This window comes from Phlebotomus papatasi, chromosome 2, assembly GCF_024763615.1.
Source record: "Phlebotomus papatasi isolate M1 chromosome 2, Ppap_2.1, whole genome shotgun sequence".
Taxonomy (NCBI): Eukaryota; Metazoa; Arthropoda; class Insecta; order Diptera; family Psychodidae; genus Phlebotomus; species Phlebotomus papatasi.
The window spans coordinates 24993419-25015320 of record NC_077223.1 but is presented as its reverse complement, the minus strand read 5'-3'; the positions used below and the strand labels follow the sequence as shown (position 1 = coordinate 25015320).

Here is a 21902-nt window from a genome sequence, read left to right as displayed (position 1 = left end):
TTTCTCAAGCCTACCCCAAAAAGGGTTTCTGTAGCAAAGATATGAGAAAAAAAATTCCTGTTTCAATATTAAACCCAACTAAGCCTTCACATTCTACTTCTACAAAGAAAGAATTCCATGTTCTTTTATGGGAATACTCGAAATTCTTCTCAATTTGGGGATATCATCAATGTCCCTTTACCTTTCGAACTCTTTGAGATAAGCACCAAATTTGCAAGAGCAGCTCCAGTATCGTGACCCACGATTGTCAGTCGACTGGGGTCACCTCCAAAAGCTGCAATGTTGTCGCGGGTCCACTGAAGAGCTGCTAAAATGTCAAGGAGAGCAAGATTGCTTCCTGGGGAGTTGGCTCTGGTCTTGATGAAACCTACAATGAGATAGAGGAATTATAGAATTGACATGGTAGCTCTTGAGAGGAGAGGATATGGTGTTGGCGGTGTTCTTGAGGAAGCGTAATGAGAAATTACTGAGTTCAAAAGGAATTTCAAATATGTTCCAAACACCAATTTAGAGCACATATACGAGTTTGCCTTCACTTTATCATCTCTAACGACATTGAGCGATGCTGTTTGCTGGAAACTCTTGAATGGGATTCGAAGGGGGGTTTGTAAAGTATGGAAAGATGTACTAAACTAATATATTAATTGTTTGTGCTGCCGCGTCTTTCCCAAAAGCACATTTATTACCCATACCTTTAGTAACCCCCCCGTTGAAAATTCTCCAGATAATCAGTGGTGAAAACAATTTGGAAATTTTCAACTGAAGCATTTCAATTTCCCACATCCGCCTGCAGAGAGAATTAACATTAAAAGCTCCCTTTTCACATCCCTTTCCCGGAAGTACCCAGGTAAAATCTGAGCTCGATGCTAAATCAGTGATTTTTCCTCTCTATATCACCATCCACAGGACATTTCGGGGAGAAAAAAAAGAGCCAAAATGGTGTAATTTAATATCACATCTATAGAGTGAATTGTTTGAGTTCGAGTGGGAATTACTGGGCTTTTTTGTGGCAAAAGCTCGCATGTGCCGTAACCAAAACACCATTTAACACGATTATGTCAATGTTTGTCTCTCTCATGTTCCCAGTATTTTTTTCTCGCGCATATTTATGTTTTTTTTCTCGGAAATAAAGCATGACGATTCAACGTAATGTCAATGGGATAAAAACTGCTGTATATAATTTTTTACAAGCGGCGTAGGTGCAAAAAAACGGAGAGCTTTCAATTATGCGTGCGAGATTTTTCATTGCTACTTTCAGAATTGCGTTTGGAGAGGTATCAATATGTCGAGTTTAATTAAAGTGAAATGAGGTACCAATGAAAGAGTTTCTGAAATTTTTATTTTGAACGAACCAATTGTAAATTTTAAAATCTTCTATCAGAATATCAGTTCAAAAATAAAAAAAACAGACTTTCATATTATTGCAAATTAATATAAAATATCATTAGTTTGATTAGAACCTATCAAAAATTACAGTTTTTTTTTATTAACTTTAGTAATTCACCGAAGGGTTACCCATAAGTAGTAAAGAATCTTAAAGCATCAAGAAAGATGCTGCTCTACTTTTCCCAGAGTTTTCAGCAAGAATTCATACAGTCTTACTATCATGTTGGAATTCCTCAAAAATTCCTATAAAAAAAAACCTCAAATAAGAATCACGGAAAGTAACTTACTGCCGACTCAAAATACAACGATTTTTCGCCACATAATATAGGGGAGACTGGGGCACCACCAAACATGGGGTACCACCAAACACTGTGATTTTTTAATCGGATATTAGATATCAGAGGATAAGACCGATAGCAATTTATGGGCACTATAGGGATGTTTGTTCACTGAAGGAATGGTCGAGATAGTCCAAGTAGTTTAGAAATAAAAATTACTGTTTGGTGGTACCCCGTGTTTGGTGGTGCCCCGTGTTTGGTGGTGCCCCAGTTTCCCCTATAGGGTGAAAAGAACACCTATTGACACTTTAATAAGTTGTGTTAGGATTTATTGACACCCTACTCTGTACCATTTGGAATACGAAATTTGAACACCTTTCATGGGCGTACCCAGCTAAGGGCAGGGGGGGGGGGGGGCAGCTGCCCCCCCTAGAAGCGTCAAAAAAATTCAAAAACAAGTGAAAAGCAAAAAATATATTTATTCAGCAAAAAAAAAATAATTTGGCCAGTAAAAAAATCCAAATCTTTCCAAAAATGGGCCTAATTTTTTAATTCATAAAGATCGAAACTTTTATGAAAATTGTATTCTTTTTAAAGTTGTAAATTTAGTCACTTCTCAAATTTAATGTTTTACTGCTCATTTGTAGAAGGTCACTACAAAAATTAACTTATAAAAACTTAAAAACTATTAAAAACCCAATTGGGGGGGCAGGACAAGGCGCTTGTCCGTACTGTACTAGATTCAAGAATTAAAAAAAACTGTAAAAATGAACAAATATTTCGTAACTTTTTTTGATTTATTTTTCTAACGTATTTTCAGTAATAAATTTTTTGAAAAAAAGGAAGTTGTCACCTAATCTTTTTCACATATTTAAGGGATATTTAAGAATTTATAACGAAAGCCTAAAAATCCACAGAGAAAGTAAAAATATAGCGTTAGAATATGTTTTAGAAAAGTCGTCCTTGAGTTTTCTAAAAATCGTATTTTTTGGCACTAACGGTTTACCATATGAGAAGAAAGCAAGTTTCTTAAAATGATTCTACAGAATATTTTTAATAATCTTCTTCTTAATAACATATACACATTGGGAATTGTTTTCGCCAAAAATTGCATTTTTGACAGAATTGTGACGTTCCCACCTTCCTGACCTTCTGACGTTCCCAGCATTTGTTTTTTTTTTTTTTGAAAATTACTCCCAATGTGTAGAGGCCTTAAGACATTTTAAAAACTTGTGATGGACCTCTAGTTTCCTCGGGCGATATGTTTAAAAAAAAAAGCATCAAGGATTCCGAAAGTTTATTTGAAGCCGTCAAATGGAGCAGTCAGACGTGAAATTTAAGAATAATATAATTAAAGCTGTGGTCGTATATTGACTTTGAACTTTGATCTGTTGAGGGTCTATGCGGGTCAAAAAGGCTGAAAATAGGATATTTTCTAACTTTTTTTCTCAACATAATAAAAATTTTATTAAATTCAAGCTCCTAGGCATATAAAATCATAACATTTTACATCATGTTTCGTTTTATAGAATAAGTTATGATCAAGTAAACATAAAATCCTAATAGGAAAAATTAACGTTTTTAATATTAGAAAATATAGCTCAATGGCTGAATTTTGATTTTTTTTTAAATTAAATGCAGAAAATATAGTTTAAATCTTGTTCTTTTTATGCCTAAGAACTTGAATTATTTTTTTTTATTATGCTGGAAAAGAAGTTAAAAAAAATCTGTTTTAAGTAAATTTTCGTTAAATAGAAATGTCAAATTTCAGAAGCATATCATTAATTCTCTAAAGACTGATAGTTCTTTTTGCCTTGAAGGGCTTCACAAAGCGAAATGTTAAGACCAATGTTCCACATTAAGTTTAAAAAATATAAGCTCCAAAACACTATTTAATGTTTTTGTATAGGGTAAGTGTGCCAAATTTCGGCATAGTTGCATGCAAGCGACAAAGTCTCAAGTTTGAAATGTAATATATTTAATAAAAATAGAATATTTTTGTTACTCTTTTATAAGGAGTGATGCTTGGAACCTTACACACAGTTTATCATCTTTATTTTCCTAAAATCATTCTAAATACATTTTGAAATGAATAAAAATGTAGACATAGAATTGGAGGCCTATTTCAGCCACCTTCATTCTCATAGTTCGTTGCCCTTCGGGAATTCTTCCAATATCTTTATCAGATCATCTTGCTCGTCGAAGCGACATTTTTTGGATTGTACAATCTCAAGAGTATGTAAAAACTAAAAATTCATGGAAATTCGAGGAACAAAAAATATGGCCGAAATTGCAAGCTGGGCGCAATTTGGCACACTTACCCTATGATTATTATTATCAGAAATGAATAAAGATAGGTGTAATAGTAAAAATGCACTGTGTTCTACAGATCGGAAGGGGTTTTATCAGATGTTTGACGGGTAGTTGATTCTATAGATTAAATATGAACTAATGGAATGCATCCTTGCTGTAGTTATTTAGTAAAAAGTTGCGAATAATTTCTAAAAATTAATTTTATTTTTGGTCAATAATATAGGAGACAATGCACTACTGGTCCGAAGAACACTTATGATCGTTCCTTAATCAATACCTACAAATTGGGCATAGGCTAATCTCTCGTGAAAAGTAGGACCAGTTTGGATATATAGATACTTTTTATATCATTTTATTTTTTTTGTTTTTTTTTTCAATATAAAAATTATGTACCCCCCCCCCCGCCAACAAAATTTGAGACTCAGCCCCCCCCTAACTGAAATCCTGGGTACGCCCTTGACACCTTTCCTTATTAGAAAACGTAGACTAAGGAAAAAACATCATATTATTTACATTTTATTAGATAGGGTAAATGTCCTAATTTAAAACCATTACCAGACGCTTTAACTTTGACAGAAGATTCAACACATTAAGTTTATATTTTTTCTGAAGAGAATTACATAAATTTGCTCCTTGACTCTTCTAGAATGTTACTGTTTAGTGAAAATTGTTCAGATATAATTTGAAAACTTCTTAAATACAAGAAAAATACGCGAGTGTAAAATGCTTCTATTGTAAATAAATTAATCCAAATGGAGACAAGGGAAAGTTTCTAATTGGAGACAAACAATGTAACTGAAACCGCGTCGAAAGGCTTCCAAAACCTTGTTGAATTGCTCTTGAGTACAGGATTTGTTCTGATTCCTGGTCTTTTCTCCTTTCCCATCTAATGCAATAAGAAAATCTCTCCAAAAAAAATCATATTTCTGGGGTTTCCTATTGAAACATTCAGAAAAAACCCTTTCTGTTCACGAAATAGGTAATTATTTCATTTGTAAAATTTCACGTATCTTTAACAATAAAAATGACCACTAAATTTAACTAAAATTATCCAGAAATATGACATAAATGTTAAACAAAACGAATAAGCAACAGTCACTTTATTGTGTTTTTCATTGGAAAACATGGTCGATCGATGAAAAATTTAATGGTGAAAAGGTACACTTTTATTTTTTCTGAGAAATTAAAAAATTAAAATTTGTGAATATGAATGGATTTTCGCTTTATTTGGAGCAAAATTAACTGAATAATGAAACTGTGGTATAGAAAATATATAAATTTAATAATTTAAAACTGTATTTATCATGAAAACAGTGACGTTTCCATTTGGAGTAGCAAAAAAATTCCATTTGGAGCAGGTTTTGAATTAGCTTAATTTACCCTACTTTAAATAAATTTCGAGTTTTTGACAAAAGTGTCAATAAGGGTTCCTTGTCAAAGAGGTGTTCCTTTGACCCTAATATAAAAAACAAATCTTTTAGAGCTGCTGTTGATTTTAGTGATTGTGGAGCTCAATCGGTTTTGTTTCAGATTTTGACAGTTATACAAAATGGCGGACAGAAACGTCAAATCAAGCTGACGAATACCCTCACTTCTAAATCTCGAGCGTTTTATCTTAAGCTGTCTACACACTATCAAAAAATTTTATAAAAAATGACCTTAAAAAAGTTTTTCAAAAAAATCGCCTCCACACTAGTGAAAATTTCTGTAAAAAAAATGTATTTTTTACAGAATTTTTTCTAGTGTGTAGGAAATTTTAAGTTCTCATATAATTGGATAATTTTTATTCATTTTTTTATATTTTAATGATAAAAGTTAATGAAATTGAAATGTACTCTTCTAGTCAGATAAATTTTGAAAATATTCAGGCAATTTTACTACTCTGAATGCGTTTTTGGAATTAGGCTTTTTGATAACTTTTTAGCGGAGACGTATACAAATACAAATGATTGCATTTTATTGGCTACTACTGAAACTATAAGTATCTATTTGCAAATGTTTGTATTCTATTTGGTACATAACATATCTCTTATAAACTTTAGCATGGTAAACCAGATCGACGAAGACCATTAATAAGGCTTAGAATACAAGGAAAACTTACGGACAGCAAGGGGACAAGGTCAGCATTAGAGGACACAGTAATTCGCACTTAGAGGGAAGTGGAGCACCTTTGAACTAGCAACCTTGAAATTGATCTTTTTTCTCTTAATTTAAAGTGAAAGACTTTATCATGATATAGTAGATCCATAAAACAGTTGAGAAATTAAATTGCATTATGACAAGGCTTATTTCTATTTCAAAATAGGAGAAAAACGTCCAATTTCAATGCTGTCTTAATTCAAATGTGCACCATTTCTCCCTCCGGTAATTCCACAATATAAACATTCTATCTTAAGTATTTCTAGATAATTGATTGAATGGATTAAATAGGGACTGGTCGGCAAAGACAAATTTCTAAATAGGGAAAAATGCCATATTTTAAATATGCCCCAATTCAAAGGTGCCCCGGTTCCCTCTACAAATTTTCGATTTTTAAGCAAAGTTTAAAATTAAGCTCTTTAAGCATGAACAGATTTACGACTTAAGCCGGGTGGGCGCCAGACTCATTAATAATTAAAGTTAGTTCCATCCACAAATGAAACAGCACTCCCACTTGTGTTCACAATACATCGCTTTTATAAGTTTTCATGACAATATTGTTATTAAAATTTGCGTTCTCGCGAGTGGTTTGTTCCTTTTAGTCGTTTTTTTTTAAACTTTTCCCAGTAAAATTAGATCATATGAAATAACATCCTGCTTCTGGTAATAGTATACTGAGATGAGTATTTTAATGAAAACATTTAATAAAAATTGAATTAAATTGTTGTAGCCAAAAAAAAATTATAATAGATTTAGAAATTTAGCGAAATTACTGCATTAAATCCGCCTTGTCCAGACCTTCAGTTTTAGAAAAACCTTTTTTTGGTATATTTGAAGAACTAAACCACAGATTCTCTTCAATATTAAATATGGCTTAGGTTTATAGATTTGGCGGTCATTTCATCCATTATTTCAAAATCGCCCAATCTCTCCTTTTTGATACACTCGAATGTCTTGCAAGTCCCGCACTTAATTTCTGAGCATTAATGGCATATTCCTGGGTGCACTTTTGCCCTCCTTGTTTGCGTAGGACACGAAAATTTCAACCAACTATCCATAGTATCATGATCCGTCTCTTGTACCGTCTAACAATATGTTGGGGAAATTACTCATATTTGATATAGTGCTCTGACTACAAAGCTCCTGAATATTCTATTTATGGCACATTATTATAAACTTCCATAAGACATTATGATTAGAAGGCTGAACTATTCTCTCAAGATATATTGAGCTTTGAAGTTTCCTTTACAAAACCAAATTCTTCTTTGAATGGATTTTGCTAGTAATACAAAGATAATTTTCAACTACAGTGCAAGTTGTATAGACAAAACAGCAGATTATACCCATAGATTTAATCACGAATAAGGGGATGATTCCAAGAAGGTGCTCACACCGTGAAGTTGCAAAAGTTTCTCATGTGATGCACAGAATGTTGGGTAAATTTCTTAATCTGTTTCAACCATAAATTGCCCTTAAAGACTGCTTTGCACACAAGTTTCCAATGTATCCCAGAAAATAAAAAAAAAATGTATCGTTTACAGGGATAATTTCCAAGAAACTCAAACTATAAAATTGAATTTATGCCAATTGAGAAACTCTAGTTCTTTGGTGAAAATGAAGTTTGGGGTGAAAACTTACCAAGAATTCCAAGGCGATAATTGACTGTAATCACGATTACGTGACCGTAGCTGGCCAGCACGGAGCCATCATAGGGATTTCCAGAGCCCCATTCGAAGGACTCTCCATGGATGTAGAAGAAGACAGAATATGGTGCCTCCAAGCCACGATTTCCTGTAATTTTGGTATTTTAATTATAATTCACACCCTTACACATTTTATGCTTCGTCGACTGTTATGCAAAATCAACACTTTTCATTCAGAGGTATATGTTTATTTTTTGGATGTGCTAAAATACACAAAATGTTAACAAAATGTAAATTTATCAAATATTATTAATTGCAATCCCAAACCCTCATATCATACCGTTTTGTAACATAGTAATTATATAGACACCACACAGCCCATTTGCTTAAACTGCCAAATTATTGATAATAATTTGTACCTATGTAGTATGCCCTAGGGTGGATTCTATGCCTTTGGCCATCCAAGCAACAGTTATTGCTTTTAAAAATTAATAATTGAAGATTTAGACAGTAAAAATGAAATTAGATCAGTGCTTTCTCTTTTAAACATATTCCAGATTTGTTTCTCTCTCTCTCTCTCTCCCTATCTCTCTCTGTATCAAATCAATTTTAATGGCTCCGACACACCTTTTAGAACAGGAAAATTTCATGAAGTCGAAATTCTAATTTCTGTCTTTCTCACACGCTTTTATATGTCCATCTCATTCTTTCGTATTATTCATTTTTTAAACGTCACAACAAATTCGAATTTGGAGTACGAAAGAATGGGACGGACATATACAAAGCGTGTATGAGAAAGACAGGGATTCGAATTTGGACTTCATGAAATTTTCCTGATCTAAAAGATGTGGCGGAGCCATAAAACATAATTTTAATGCCTCCGACACACCTTCTAGTTCAGGAAAATTTCATGAAGTCGAAATTCGAATCCCTTTCTTTATTAGACACTCTGTCTGTATCTATCTCATTCTTTCGCACTCTTCTTCTTCCTTTAAACATCACAACAAATTCAATTTAACTCAATCGAATTTCGAGTGCAAAAGAATGAGATAGACATATGCAGAGCATGTTAGAAAGGAATGAACTCAAATTTAGACTTAATGAAATTTTCTGATCTAAAAGATATGTCGTAGCCAAAAAGATAGAAATTGACGTGTTCAAAAAAATATTTTCATGGCAATAAAACCAAAAATAAACTGATGAAATTGAAATAATAATATTGAAGGGTAAGATTTTACAGAAATGCATGTTCTTGATTCAATTAAATCCATTTTCGTGTAATTTCAGCAAAATTTTGAAACAAAAAAAAAACGTGTGAGAGAATTTGATAGCTTCAATTTAAATCTATGTAGTTTTGCATCATAAAAAATTGCATGAAACCGAAATTATCATATTTTTCCTTCTAAATCATATTGCATAAGTCATTCCCAATTCTTAGTCTTTCGCCTACAAATCTAAAATTGATTTAGTCTTGATTATTTATGTAATCATCAAGACTAATTCAAATAAGATTTAATTGACAGATAAAATTGCAATGAAAAACATATTCCAAACGTACAATAGCTTTGAACATTAAACGGATCTAAGTTTCAATTTTATTAAATTTTCTTAAAAAGGTCTGTCGTAATTATGACACGAATTTTGTGAAGTCGAAATTGAAATTCATTAACTAAAAATTTGTGCATGTGACATAAAAAAACACATTGTCAAACAGTAAATTGTTAAGAGATTTCTTTTGCTAACTATTTTATTTGAAATACTGAAAAAAGTATAATGCCCAACGCACAATGACTTTTGTTTTGTAAACAAGTTTTTGACATTTCAGTGAGAGTGAGTGAAATTGAGATCTAGTCATCTCGCTCATTCTCATGGGAAATTTTGAAAGCATGTTTATAAACAAAAGTTATTGTGCGTTGGGCATAATATTCACTGATTGAAATGACAATTTGCTGGCCTATATACAAAAAATCTTCAATTCTACAAAAGGATAATTATTAAATTATCTGTTTTTGTCAAGTTGAAAACTGACCAAAGTCGTCCTATAACCCTATATTAAATAATCCTGTGAACAGCGAATCTGGTCTTCATATAATATTTATAAATTCTAGAAAAGTTAGTGATTCCCCTATAGCGAAAATAATAATGATTTTGCAAATGCTGTATATTTATAATATTAGAATTGAAAATGATTCTATAAAAACAACATAGTATTGAGTTATGAAAATTCAAAACGTTCTAATTATTTCATACAGAATTAGTGGTTTATTTTCCCCTATTCGATGTTTAAATCCTAATACGAGATACACAGGGCTTTAGCTACAAATTCGACATATTAATATGATATTTGCTGTGCATACCAATAAATTTGCTGAATTTGGAATATTGAGTTTCTATTATGTAAATAAAGCATGTAACAAACGAGATCATCAAATCCATGGTAAAATAACTTATAAATTTAATAAAAATCACAAATTGCGATATTCACGCAAAAATTGTGGTTATTGACTATTTTATTGTGTAACATTTATTGTAAAAAGCAAACCTATAAAATTAATTACTGGAGTTTACAAAACCAAAAAGTATGTCACATCCAAACATTATGGACAGACAATGCATCTCACAGTACTTTTCGAAATGTGCCCAGTGACTTTTATAAAATGTCCGTGCTCGTCCAATAATTTTGTTTGTATCGTTGGTTTTGCATGTTCACTTCTATTGGTTTATAACCGATAAAAAATAATTTTCAGACCATTTCAAAACTTGTTCTTAATTACGTGAAATTACTCTAGGCTGATCAAGATAGCATATTTTACGTCATTTATGTACTTAAAAACATTTATTTAGACAAAAAAAAAACAAGCAAAGTAAGAACTATCATTAATTTTTATTTAAAAGATAAATTTGAACTACTGAAATAGAGCAAAATATTTTAGGTTGATCAAACACTGTAAAAGAGCCTTTTTTTAATTATTTGTTTTTGGTTTGAAGCCACAATTACCCTAGTCCCTTACGGTTCCGATCCGAGAGGTGAAATTAGCTCTGAAAAATGCGACCGGTTTTAGCGTATTTTTTCCCCTGTTTTCTTACACATTTCACGAGATATCTCCAAAACTACGTAGGTTTCCAATTCATGGTTTTCGGTTGAATCTTCGTTATTAAATTGGCTTTTATTTTGTATTAGTATTTTTTGCTAATTCATTCTAGAATGACAGAAATAAGCTAATAAACTCAAAAAGACTCGCTAGAAACATATGGGAAACATAGGAAATGTCATGCCCGGGTTCCGATTTTGAGGCAAAACCAACAGGACACAACAAAGCATAGTTTGAGATTTAGTGGCGGTGACTGTACCACAATCCACAACACTGTTAGAAAAGGATCTTTTGATCTCTAACAACGAAAGACTTTTGTTTTACCTTTGAAGTAGCTTAAAATAAATGCATGACGGATATATGACAATTTGGCAATTACCGGATAGAATCTTAACCTTCATTTCAATGTATTTCAATTTTTTTTTGGTTTATAAGATCCATCGACTTAAAGATTTAAGTTTTGACTTTGTTTACACTCGTCAAACATTGTTTCCGTGATACATTAGTAATTTTTATGTAAAACTTTATAGAAAGTTCGCCACAAAAGCTATGGAAACCATTGTGAGGAGACGTCAACCTTGAGGCAGACCTAGGACAAGTAGGCTGAAACAAATTCAGGATTTTGGAGATTTTGACTTAGAGTACCTTGATGGAAGACCGCGAATATCTTCTTGTGGGCTACTATCCTGGGTGGCCTAAGTCTACGATCCGGATAGGGATAAGCGGTTGAAGACGAATGAATGTCTTAAAAAGACATTAGAAAAAGAATGATGAACTCCCTCCGGTTGCATCAGGGCTGTTTGTCCCTTCAGAACTGGAAAACACGAATAATTTTGATAAAGCTTTCAGCTCTACAACGCGCCTTTCCCAATAGTGAAAACCGTGAAACTGTCTTTGAATTCACTACGTTGAGTAATAACCGTAACTTTTCCGATTTAAGTGCTCTCTTTAGTTAAGTTTTGTACTGTATCGATTCAAAGGTATATCAGAAAGAACATCTAAAACTCCGTTGAAAGTTTAAAAATTCAAATCGACGAGAAGGTCTCTAACCGTGCTACCACACTACACAGAAAAAAATATTCGTAAATGTTTGTGAATTCCTATTGAAGAGTTACAAAATGCTCGTAAATCGTATAGCCCATAAACAAGTTCGTAAAGTTTGCATTTTTTTCACAAACATTGTTCGTAACATGATCACTTGACGAGCATTTTTTGTACTTTTGCAAACATTTGTTCATAAATGTTTGTAAACACACAAAAAAATGTTCGTAAAATTTTGTCATTTGTTCGTAAATTTTTGTTTGTCTGATGAACATTTTACGAACGTTTACGAACAAATGACAAAATTTTACGAACATTTTTTTTAAAACAAACGTTTGTAAAAGTATAAAAAATGTTCGTCAAGTGATTATGTTACGAACAATGTTTGTGAAAAAAGTAAAAACTTTTACGAACATGTTTGTGGGTTATACGATTTACGAGCAATTCGTAAGTCTTCAATAGGAATTCACAAACATTTGCGAACAATTTTACAAAATATTTTTTTCTGTGTAGGATTTTTTTAATTTGTAAATTCAATTTAATGCATTATTTTGCATTAAAAATCATTTTATTTAATAGATTTTCGCTTATTTATTGATATAAATTAATACTTGGCCCACCAAAACATGTTCAAATATGCTAAAATACTACAAATACTGTTGCTCAAATTAGTTTCAACTCAGCAAATTAAAATGTTAAAATTTCTCAACAATTTCAGATAACCCGGGACTTAGGCGATAGGGACCCTCATTTCTGTTGTTGCTTTCTGCAAGGTCCAATTATGTGAAGTAGTTCCTCAAATTCTTCAGTAGCCATACGAAGAAAATTGTTGTGTCCAAAAAAAATCACCAGTTGCGATATCATCATACATTTTTTCAATGAATCCGTGGGCAGATCTCTCTTGGATCCACTTTCTGGCCCACTATCTCTTCCTTTTACCTTGAGACACATCTTTATTGAACATGTATCCTACATAAAGTGTGTATCCTACAGTGTATCCTAAGTGTATCCTACATACTTTCTCGCAAAAATGTGTCCTGCCTGGCTATGAAAAATTTTAAGTGGTTCTCGCAATTTTAATGCTCAATTTGCTGAGTTCAATTTAAAATTAAATTGTGAAAAATCCTAGTGTGATAGCACCGTAAGATCTTTTCTGTGAGTCAAAATGAATAAAGTTTATACAGTTTAATGATCACCAATTGTAAGTAAAAATATGTTGAAAGTACAAAAAGTTCCGGATGATTAACAGATTAATCACTTCCAAAATGCCGGAAGATGAGAAATCTTTGCAAACGTAGTCCGTAGGTGCTGGAAGTGGTGTACTGATTTTAATCTTAATATCTCTCCTTTAGAAATTATCAAACGTAAAATATATTCAAGTAATATTCAACAAAATTCTTGTATTATAAAAATCAAAATAAATTGTTTCATTAAAAAAATTTCATTAAAAAGTTTAAAATTCAGTTATAAAATGCATTTTTTATCAGAAATGCTTTGTATCCTACCCAATTATATTGAGTTGATACATTATTTTTACTAGAAGGATTAAATATTCAAAACTATTCTTCCCAATCTTGTAATAGAAAAATACAGTAGATTCTCCCTCAATCGGCTCTTTTTCAATCGGGCGAAAAATGTTGTTGACAATTTTCACGTTTAATTATGAAGCTAATTTGCTCAAATTCGCTGTAGTTCTTCCTATTTTATCGTGATTCTTTATAATTGAGCGTTTTTTGTGGGATTTACAAAGACTTTGACGCCCAAATCTATCGATAAACCGGATGACATTTTGCCCCAAATGTCCAATTGAGAGAGAGTCTACTGTAGACAAATTCTTAAATTGAAATTAAATTTAAAGACTCATCTGAGCTTAATGTGAATTATTCAAATAATTTTGTGCAACCCTTAGCTATATATGACAATATCATGTGACAAATATATCCTATAATATGCAATTCAATTCCGCATAATCCTTATGGATTTCGAAATTTTTTCATCAATTGCAAGCACACCTAATATAATGTAAGTACTTCTGGTGCAAAAATTTTCTCTACTGAGAAATTCCTTAAGTATTTTCTTACGTACAAAGAAAAATTGAAAAGTTTTTCTGCAAAACTTCTTTGAATTTCCCCGAAGAATTCGTGTACCTGGAAGAAATTACAAAGGTCTGGTTTCACGAGAAAAACTCTGCTGATGGCAACGACAAAAACTTCTCCATAAGATGAATAGAAATGAGAAATGTTGTGGATGTTTCGCGAAAAAGGGCTGGGGGTATAGCATCCCATGAGATGCGTATGGAGTGCACGTAGAAAATCCATCTTAATGACTGCTATATACTCAATCCAATTATGCAAATATGTTCCATTTTCTCTGCTTTCCCAGCACAATTTTGTGGGAAAATATGATGCTAGGGGTGTTACTCAATGATGTTATGCAAATATCGCAAAATGCTGATGGTTTATGATAAAAGAGTCCCTCTGTGAATTATATTTGAGTAAATAATTATTTATTGAAGCAATAATTTTGGGTGTTTTGTGCCACACAAACAAAACATATCTACATTTATACTATTATATATATATTTTTTTTGTTCCCAGAGCTCCTGCCAGCCTCTGAATCACCCACCCCTTAGCCATACCAGAGTACATTTTGGTTGAAGATTCCCATAACGATAATTACTATTTTAATTATGAATATGCATGTTAAATAATTGTGCTAATTTAGGAGTAATGCATGTGAATTTCATTTCACTATATGAAACTAATTTGCATACATGATATTTAAATTTTCCTCATCACAACTCTGGATTACTCAATAGGGAATATTTTATAGACTGTAGGGAATTAGTTATTAGCCCGAAGAGCTTTTCAGCATTATTTTTTTTTGTAGATTCATAGAAAAAAACTTTCATAACACTTATTTGTATGGCTTTCGAGGCGGTAAAGTGAAAAAAAGTTGAATATGTATACTGAAACTCGTGAGAACAGTGTTTCAATTTATGAAAATTGCTTTCGTCTTATTTGTTTGTATATTTTTTTGTCTAACATTAAATAATTTCTTGTCTACCGAGAAGCTATATAGGGTTGTGATTCGAGACTTATGACTTCTAACAGGTCGAATATATGGGAACCGGAGTTCGTCGGGGGATTTGGAGAGATACTCTAGGAAAACATCAACTCTTTCCAGAGCTTTCGGAGAGGTCTTCAAGCCTTCATCAGAGCCGTAGGCCCTGGAAAAAGTTGATGTTGTCCTAGAATATCTCCAAATCTCCCAACGAACACCAGTAAATTATTTGTGTAAAAATCAATTTACACAAATTGAGACAACACTGATAAAAACGCTATAGCGTCTTCAACGATTATCCAACTATTTTATCCCGCTCAAAGATGGGTCTCTCGAAAACGCTCCAAAATAGGCCAAAATTTCAGATATTAGTTTTTCATTTGAGTAAATCGTTATTCGGTAAGTCATCTCTTGTGGTACAACTCCTTTGAGTTCCTTGTAAATATGTTGACCAAGAAGTTAATTAGAACTGTATTTTGTGCGATTTTGCTTCAATTTTGTTTTTCCTGTTTTGGTCCAAAGTCGGCAAATGTGGCAGGAGTTCCGCTAAGAGCTTCTTCAAGATATCATATAGAAAACTATCATGTGAATACGCAAAGTTATAGAATAACTTTTCTAGCAGTCGTGAAGGGAAGTTAGTGAACCTTTCACTAGTGAAGCATTCACAGAGTTAGAGAATTCCTACCCAGGTCAGCAATTGATTAAGAAGGGCCCTGTGATACCGAGAACAAAGTTGTGAATACAAAAATGGTATATGGCACGGATTACTATATTCCTTGATAGTAGGTAGACATTTTTGTGTCCCATAGTAGTGCAAACAAAGTGAATGAAAGTACGAATAAAGACGTCGTACCCTTGCTTCGTGATATTCTCGAAACTGAAAGTCACTTAAATCCTACATTTTCATTCCTCAGCATTAAATCGCATCATTCCTGGGTGCATTTTTATTTGGTTTGTTTGCACTACTATGAGACACGAAAATCTCTACCTACTATCCAGGAATATAGTAATCCGTGTATATGGTAATTGAGGTCCCCATCATTCAGGATTAATAAGAGGCTCTATTTTAGTGTCAAAGTTGTAGCCAAGATTTTAGTAAGAGGAGTGGCAAAATTGAAAGATTATCTCCAAAAGAAGACTTTTCCAAACACATAAGAGAGCTTTCTCGAAAATTTGCAAAATAAGTCTATTTTCTCGAATTTGAGATTATTTAAAAATCAATAAAATCTTTAGGAAAATAAAATAAAATAAAAACCTTTGGAAAAACGAAATTCATTTAGGGTAAGGGCTCATAATTTTGGACAGGATGCTTATAACTCCTCCTTAATAACTCCTTAAGTCGTAAGGACATTTGCGACTTAAGCCGAAAGATGACTTAGTGGAAAATGGTGGAAATGTAGTTTAACCATTATTTCTAATATAATTACGCTAAGCCGTCTCTAGGCTAATCCTCAGGTCTGGCAAGGCCCTTATTCTCTTTTCAGAAGGGTTGTTTAGAAACTTGGTAAGGGTTTATTGTCTTTGTTTTTACTAATATTACTCTTAAAACGCTTAAAAATTAATTGATATGTAGAGGTGAATTTGACTCGAATTTTGGACAACTTGGTTATAAATTTGGACACTTTGGCTCTATATTTGGACAGCTAATCCGCCTCAATAGGATGCCCATTGTTCACCATGTCAAGAACCAATCTTACCAAGTCCTCTTCCCATTCATGTAAGGGAACCGTAGAAGGTCACAAAAGCCCGGAAACTTTCCATATCATTCATTAAAGTGAGTTGACTTTGGTGCTCCAAGTACGCTCAGATTCGTGCATTCCCTGGCCCTTCCGGGAGCTTTTTCTCACTACATCTGCTTTGTAGAAATGATGCTCCTTTGTTTCTCCAGATATTTATACAACCTATTCATCACAAAAGCTAAAATTTCACGAAATTTCGAATGAAAAACACCTGTCCAAAATAAGGAGTATCACCTCACTTAAAAAATCTCCCATTTTTCACACGAAAATCGTAATTCACTGGGCAAATCTCACTTCAGGTCAAATATACAACTCACCATTAATGTGAATCACAATATTCAACGAATATTTAGTGATATCACTTAAAAACAGCGAAGAAGAATTGTTAGTACTGCACCACAGTTAAATTTATGACTGAAGTAAGCACGCAGTTGCGTCATATTTCTCGTAAGCAATTGCTCACACTCAATTTTCAACAAAGCAATTTTAACTGAAATCATATTCAAAATTTAACGTATTTAGTGTTAAAATCTTGCAAAAAGAACAAATATTAAGATAGAATTCATTATTTATCAAATATTGGAATAAAAATCCATAATTTTAATCAATTTATTTATAGTGTCCAATTTTATCCTCAAAGTGTCTAAATTTAGAAACTGTCCAAAATTATGAGCTCTTATCCTATAGGGACTGTTTTTCGAAAAATAAAAACTGTTTTTTTATTCTATTTCTGCTCCGATTTTGATGGATTTGGACGGATTGATCTAAACAACCAATACCTTTTTATCGGAGAAAATTTCATTTGAAGTTTTTAAGAATAATGTGTCAAAATGATATTCTTTAAACCAAAAAGGTTTAAAGACTTTTGTCGTCATATAAAATTTGATGATTTTGAGTGGTAAAGACAACAGTATTTAAAAAATGTTCAAAAGGTTAACGATTAATCACTCGTATAGTTTTTTTGCTCCCCATTTATCGTATTTTCGTTTTATTTCTTCAATCTTTTTTACATTATTTTCACCTGGTTCCACAGCGTAAGGTAATACGGTAATTGAAAATTTGCGTAAGAACTTCAATGAAAATGCATAAATTAAGGAAAAACGATGAGGCTTTGACGGTGACGGTGAGCATTTCACTGTCAATATGATTCTGCCATAAATCTCCCGATTTATTCTAAAACCAAAAATTCCAAGTTGTTAACATCTAAAATAATTATAGGAAACTTTTATATTTTCACAACGTATCCTCTTCCAAAGATTATAAGGAAATTCTACTCATTTAAACGCTAAATCGATTATTTTCTTTAGAAATCATTGGTTTTATTAATTACGCGAAAAACCTTTATTGTAAGATATTATAAATGAGAACCATCTAGGATTAGCTGCAAATTCATTTCCAAGCCGAAGTTGGAAAAAAATACTCTTCCTCTACCTTTTCAAGCAGTCTTTGTGCAAAATGATTCTCAATCACATTTAATCAATACTACATTTATATGCTATTGCAATAAGTAATTATTCCAATTAGAATTTGAGCAGAATTGCAATGCAATTCTCCGGGGCACTGAACATGCAATTAGCCTCAATTGAAAGCAACCACATGGTTCAAATTGAATCCATTTCAGTTTTCGGAGCAGTTGCATGAGGAGATCGTCCTCGGCATTCTAAGAGCTTCTGCTCAAATAGAAAAGAAAATTGAAAAATAAATCAGAATTGACCAATATTTACTGTTAAATTGTATTCTATGATGTGGTTGAAGTTATTAGAGGGGCGGTTAAAAGTTAAAAGAGGCAATTTGTGTGGGTGTAAGATTCAAATGTGTATCTGGAACGCCAAGTCAATTTCCATATTTTGCTCCTAGTCACAGAGAAAGTAATGCAAAAGAGAGGTAATGTAGGTGAAATTGATTTTCCGCAAGAATCTTTTATTCATGTTAAACATGGTTCAAAAACTTCTCTAAAGGGAGTTAAATTTTTCAACGAAAGTTTGTGCCTACCACTAAACTTTCAACCCTGAAGTGACGTAGGGGACGTTGACTATCCATAAAATATGCTACCAATGTTGCCTCAAAATGTAGTTGACATGCACTGTTATATTGGTGTATGTAAAAGATTCTAAAAAATAATATAGTACACTATAAGTAAATGCACATTTATTTACACGTAATTTTATACTCCCTCAGCCTTAAAGAATTCGTTTCGTTTGGAAAAAAATATTCCAAGAAAAATTGTTTAATGTTCTGCATATGCTCGATGTATGAACATATTAAAGTTTTTTATCAATGACAAAAGAATTCCTGGAAGTCATTTTTTAGTTCCAGAATTTTTCCCAAAACGTGCGATTATTTTTGTGATAGAGGGAGTACTAATTAAGTTTCATTTTATACATGACAATTTAATACGAGATAATTGAATTCTTTATACACCCACACGTGTTGAGTTGTTGTTGTTCAATTTTTAAAATGTGGTAAAATTAAATTATTTATTTTAAAATATTTATAGAATGTCATGGAAAAGTAAAATGTGAAACGAAAATAGATTCAGAATTGGATTGAATTAGCCTAATTTAGAATGGGATTCTTTATTATAAAAACGAATTTTCGATTGAACTAGTGCGTAAAAACATTAAATGATAATATTGTAACAAAGATAATTTTATGTATTAATGGTGTTGCAAAAAATCTGTTTAGGGGTTGGGAAAATTCTTACATGGAGTAGATCCTGAATTAGGCTATTCTATCCTACTCAGAATATTCAGAATCCAATAATGGGATCTTCTATTTGCAAAAACACTAAATGCTTAGAGTAAAACCAGTGTTGAGCTAAAATTGCAAATTTTAGCATTTGCAAGAATCTTGATGTTACAAACGTTACTATTTACATTTCTTCATTGATCGAGTGTCGGTGGGATGGTTAAGTACTAAAAATTGTAGCAAAGACTAGGCTTAAGAAAACCCATTCCTTCCTAAACCTTTTCAATCCAGTAAAATTTCTACGAGTAGTTCACGAGTAGTAGGTTACCTTTCGTACTCAAAATAGTCTAATGCCCTAGACACACTTAGGACTTAATTCAAAAGACGGTGTAACGTAATTGTAATCAAAATACAGTGCCCGCTTCGTATTCCGGATGATTGGGAGACAATACGACAGATGTCCGCTTCGTAATCCGGATGTATTTTTTGAATTTGTTCAACGTCTCGAAAAAATAATACAAGATTTTTTTCTAGAATTAAAATAAATGTTTTAAAAAAACTTAAAAAGACATAATTAAAGAATTCTATGCTATTATACTTCATTTATTAAACAAAAACATCACAGGATAATTCATTTTCATTAATGAACACACATGAATAAATGATCTCAAAATGATTTTAAATGTAACCGTCGATAACTCGTCCGGATTACGCCGATCCGGATTAGAGAGCGGGGACTGTATTGAACAGATTACACTTTAATCAGTTTCTGCCTAATTCGTCTCTCGGCTTAAGCCGAGAAACGGTTTAGTTATCGGGAGCCTGATGTAAATTTAGTCACATAAATTAATTTGGTGATAATTACGTAAAACCGTCTCTCAGCTTAAGTTGCAAATGTGTCTAGGCCATAAATCGATTATTGACTTGAATTTTACGGACACTAAATAACGTCAAGTAAATTCTTTTAAGTGAAAAAATTGATTCACATAATTTTTTCAAGCAGTACCGCACGATGAGAAGCATGGCAATTATGTCATAAAGATGACATTTGAACTTCTTAACCCTTTAAGGACGATTGGAACATCGGTGTCCCATAAAGAAAATAATTTTTCCTGACAACCTAAAATTATTTTTTTCTTATGTTTGTACGTTATTGCAAAGTAGAAGGTTGAAGGAATTTAGAATATTGTTTTGCAAATATTCAGCTATTTGATATATAGTAAATATTTAAGCTCAAAAATGGTGAATTTCTAAATTCTCATATTCATAATTAATTTTATTTATTTTTATACTTCCAATTTTTTTAAGCAAATCCTTTTGGCAATAAAAACTACAATACTCATACGTAATATTTTTTATTAAAGCGAAAAATATTTATTCATTGGTATTGTCAGAAAAATTACTTAAATTTTTGGGCTATTTTTGTCAAAATACACCGAATCAGACTCTGTTGGACTTTCCAAAGCTAGATGAAAGACTTATCATTGATTGTATTTCCCAGTTTAATTTTTATTGTTGATTTTCAGTCCGTAAACACTGTCTCACCGTTGAAGGGTTAATGTTACGTTCGAAGAATGGCTAAAGCTTCACTGGTTTGATACAAATATAAATTGATATAGAGGAGAGCTCTCAGACTTCGCACACGTTCTGGCTCTGAACATTTCAATTTTTCCCACATTCCTTTAATGAATGGATCTGGCATATCTATGGTAGGGTCCCGGTCAAAATCCCGAGAGCCAAAATCCAGAAAGCCAAAATCCGGAAAGCTAAAATCCCGAATCGGCCAAAATCCCGAAAGCTAAAATCTCGAATCGGCCAAAATCTCGAAATCCAAAATCTCGAATTCTTAAAAGTGTTATAGGCACTCCCACGATTGCTGTAGGCAAAGAGAAATTTTCTGTGTCTTGGGAAATTATTCCACACATTATCACAAGAAATTACATGGAGGATACTTCATGGAATTTCTTCCCTTTAAAGATTTTGAATATTCGGAATTTTGGCTTCCGGATTTTGGCTGCTTGCGCTATGGTAATATATTATAAACAAGATTATAATAGTTATTTTTAATTAACACATTTTCTGAAAAAATAGATTAGACTCATTAAAGGAATATGGGGAAGTATTCGAAATCAGAATATGTGCGAAGCCTAAAACCCTTCCCTGCCTTTCCCTAATTTTAGTGTCGAAGTACCGAGGTCACGACACTGGTAACCATTAATTATGACGAGGAGTTTTTCATGCACAGACATCAGAAAAATATATAAATTAATAATCATGTAATTTATTATCAGTATAGCATACATGAATATCTTTCCGGGATTCACCAAGCTTTGGGACAATTTTTAACAAACTTTTGGTTCCCTGTTAGCACTAATTTATTTTCCATGCTATGTACCGTCATACACCCTCTTCCGGTATATTCAATATTCCACTCAGTTTTTATTTCAACTCTCCATTCCCCCACACCAATCACACCGTGTAATAAATATCAGAAAGAGCCAAATATTTCGTGGCATTGAA

At 32.4% G+C, this 21902-nt stretch overlaps 1 protein-coding gene across 2 annotated transcripts in view; it reads right to left on the bottom strand.

Annotated features, from left to right (window-relative positions):
* LOC129803194 (neuroligin-1-like) overlaps window positions 1–21902 on the bottom strand; it is a 122871-nt gene that overhangs the window by 33327 nt on the left and 67642 nt on the right. For both annotated transcript variants that reach the window (XM_055849594.1, XM_055849595.1), the window contains exons 4-5: window positions 7755–7907; window positions 182–367 (exon numbers count right to left, since the gene is read on the bottom strand). In XM_055849594.1, coding sequence (XP_055705569.1) covers window positions 182–367; window positions 7755–7907 — 339 coding nt within the window. The remainder of the gene's footprint in view (window positions 1–181; window positions 368–7754; window positions 7908–21902) is intronic.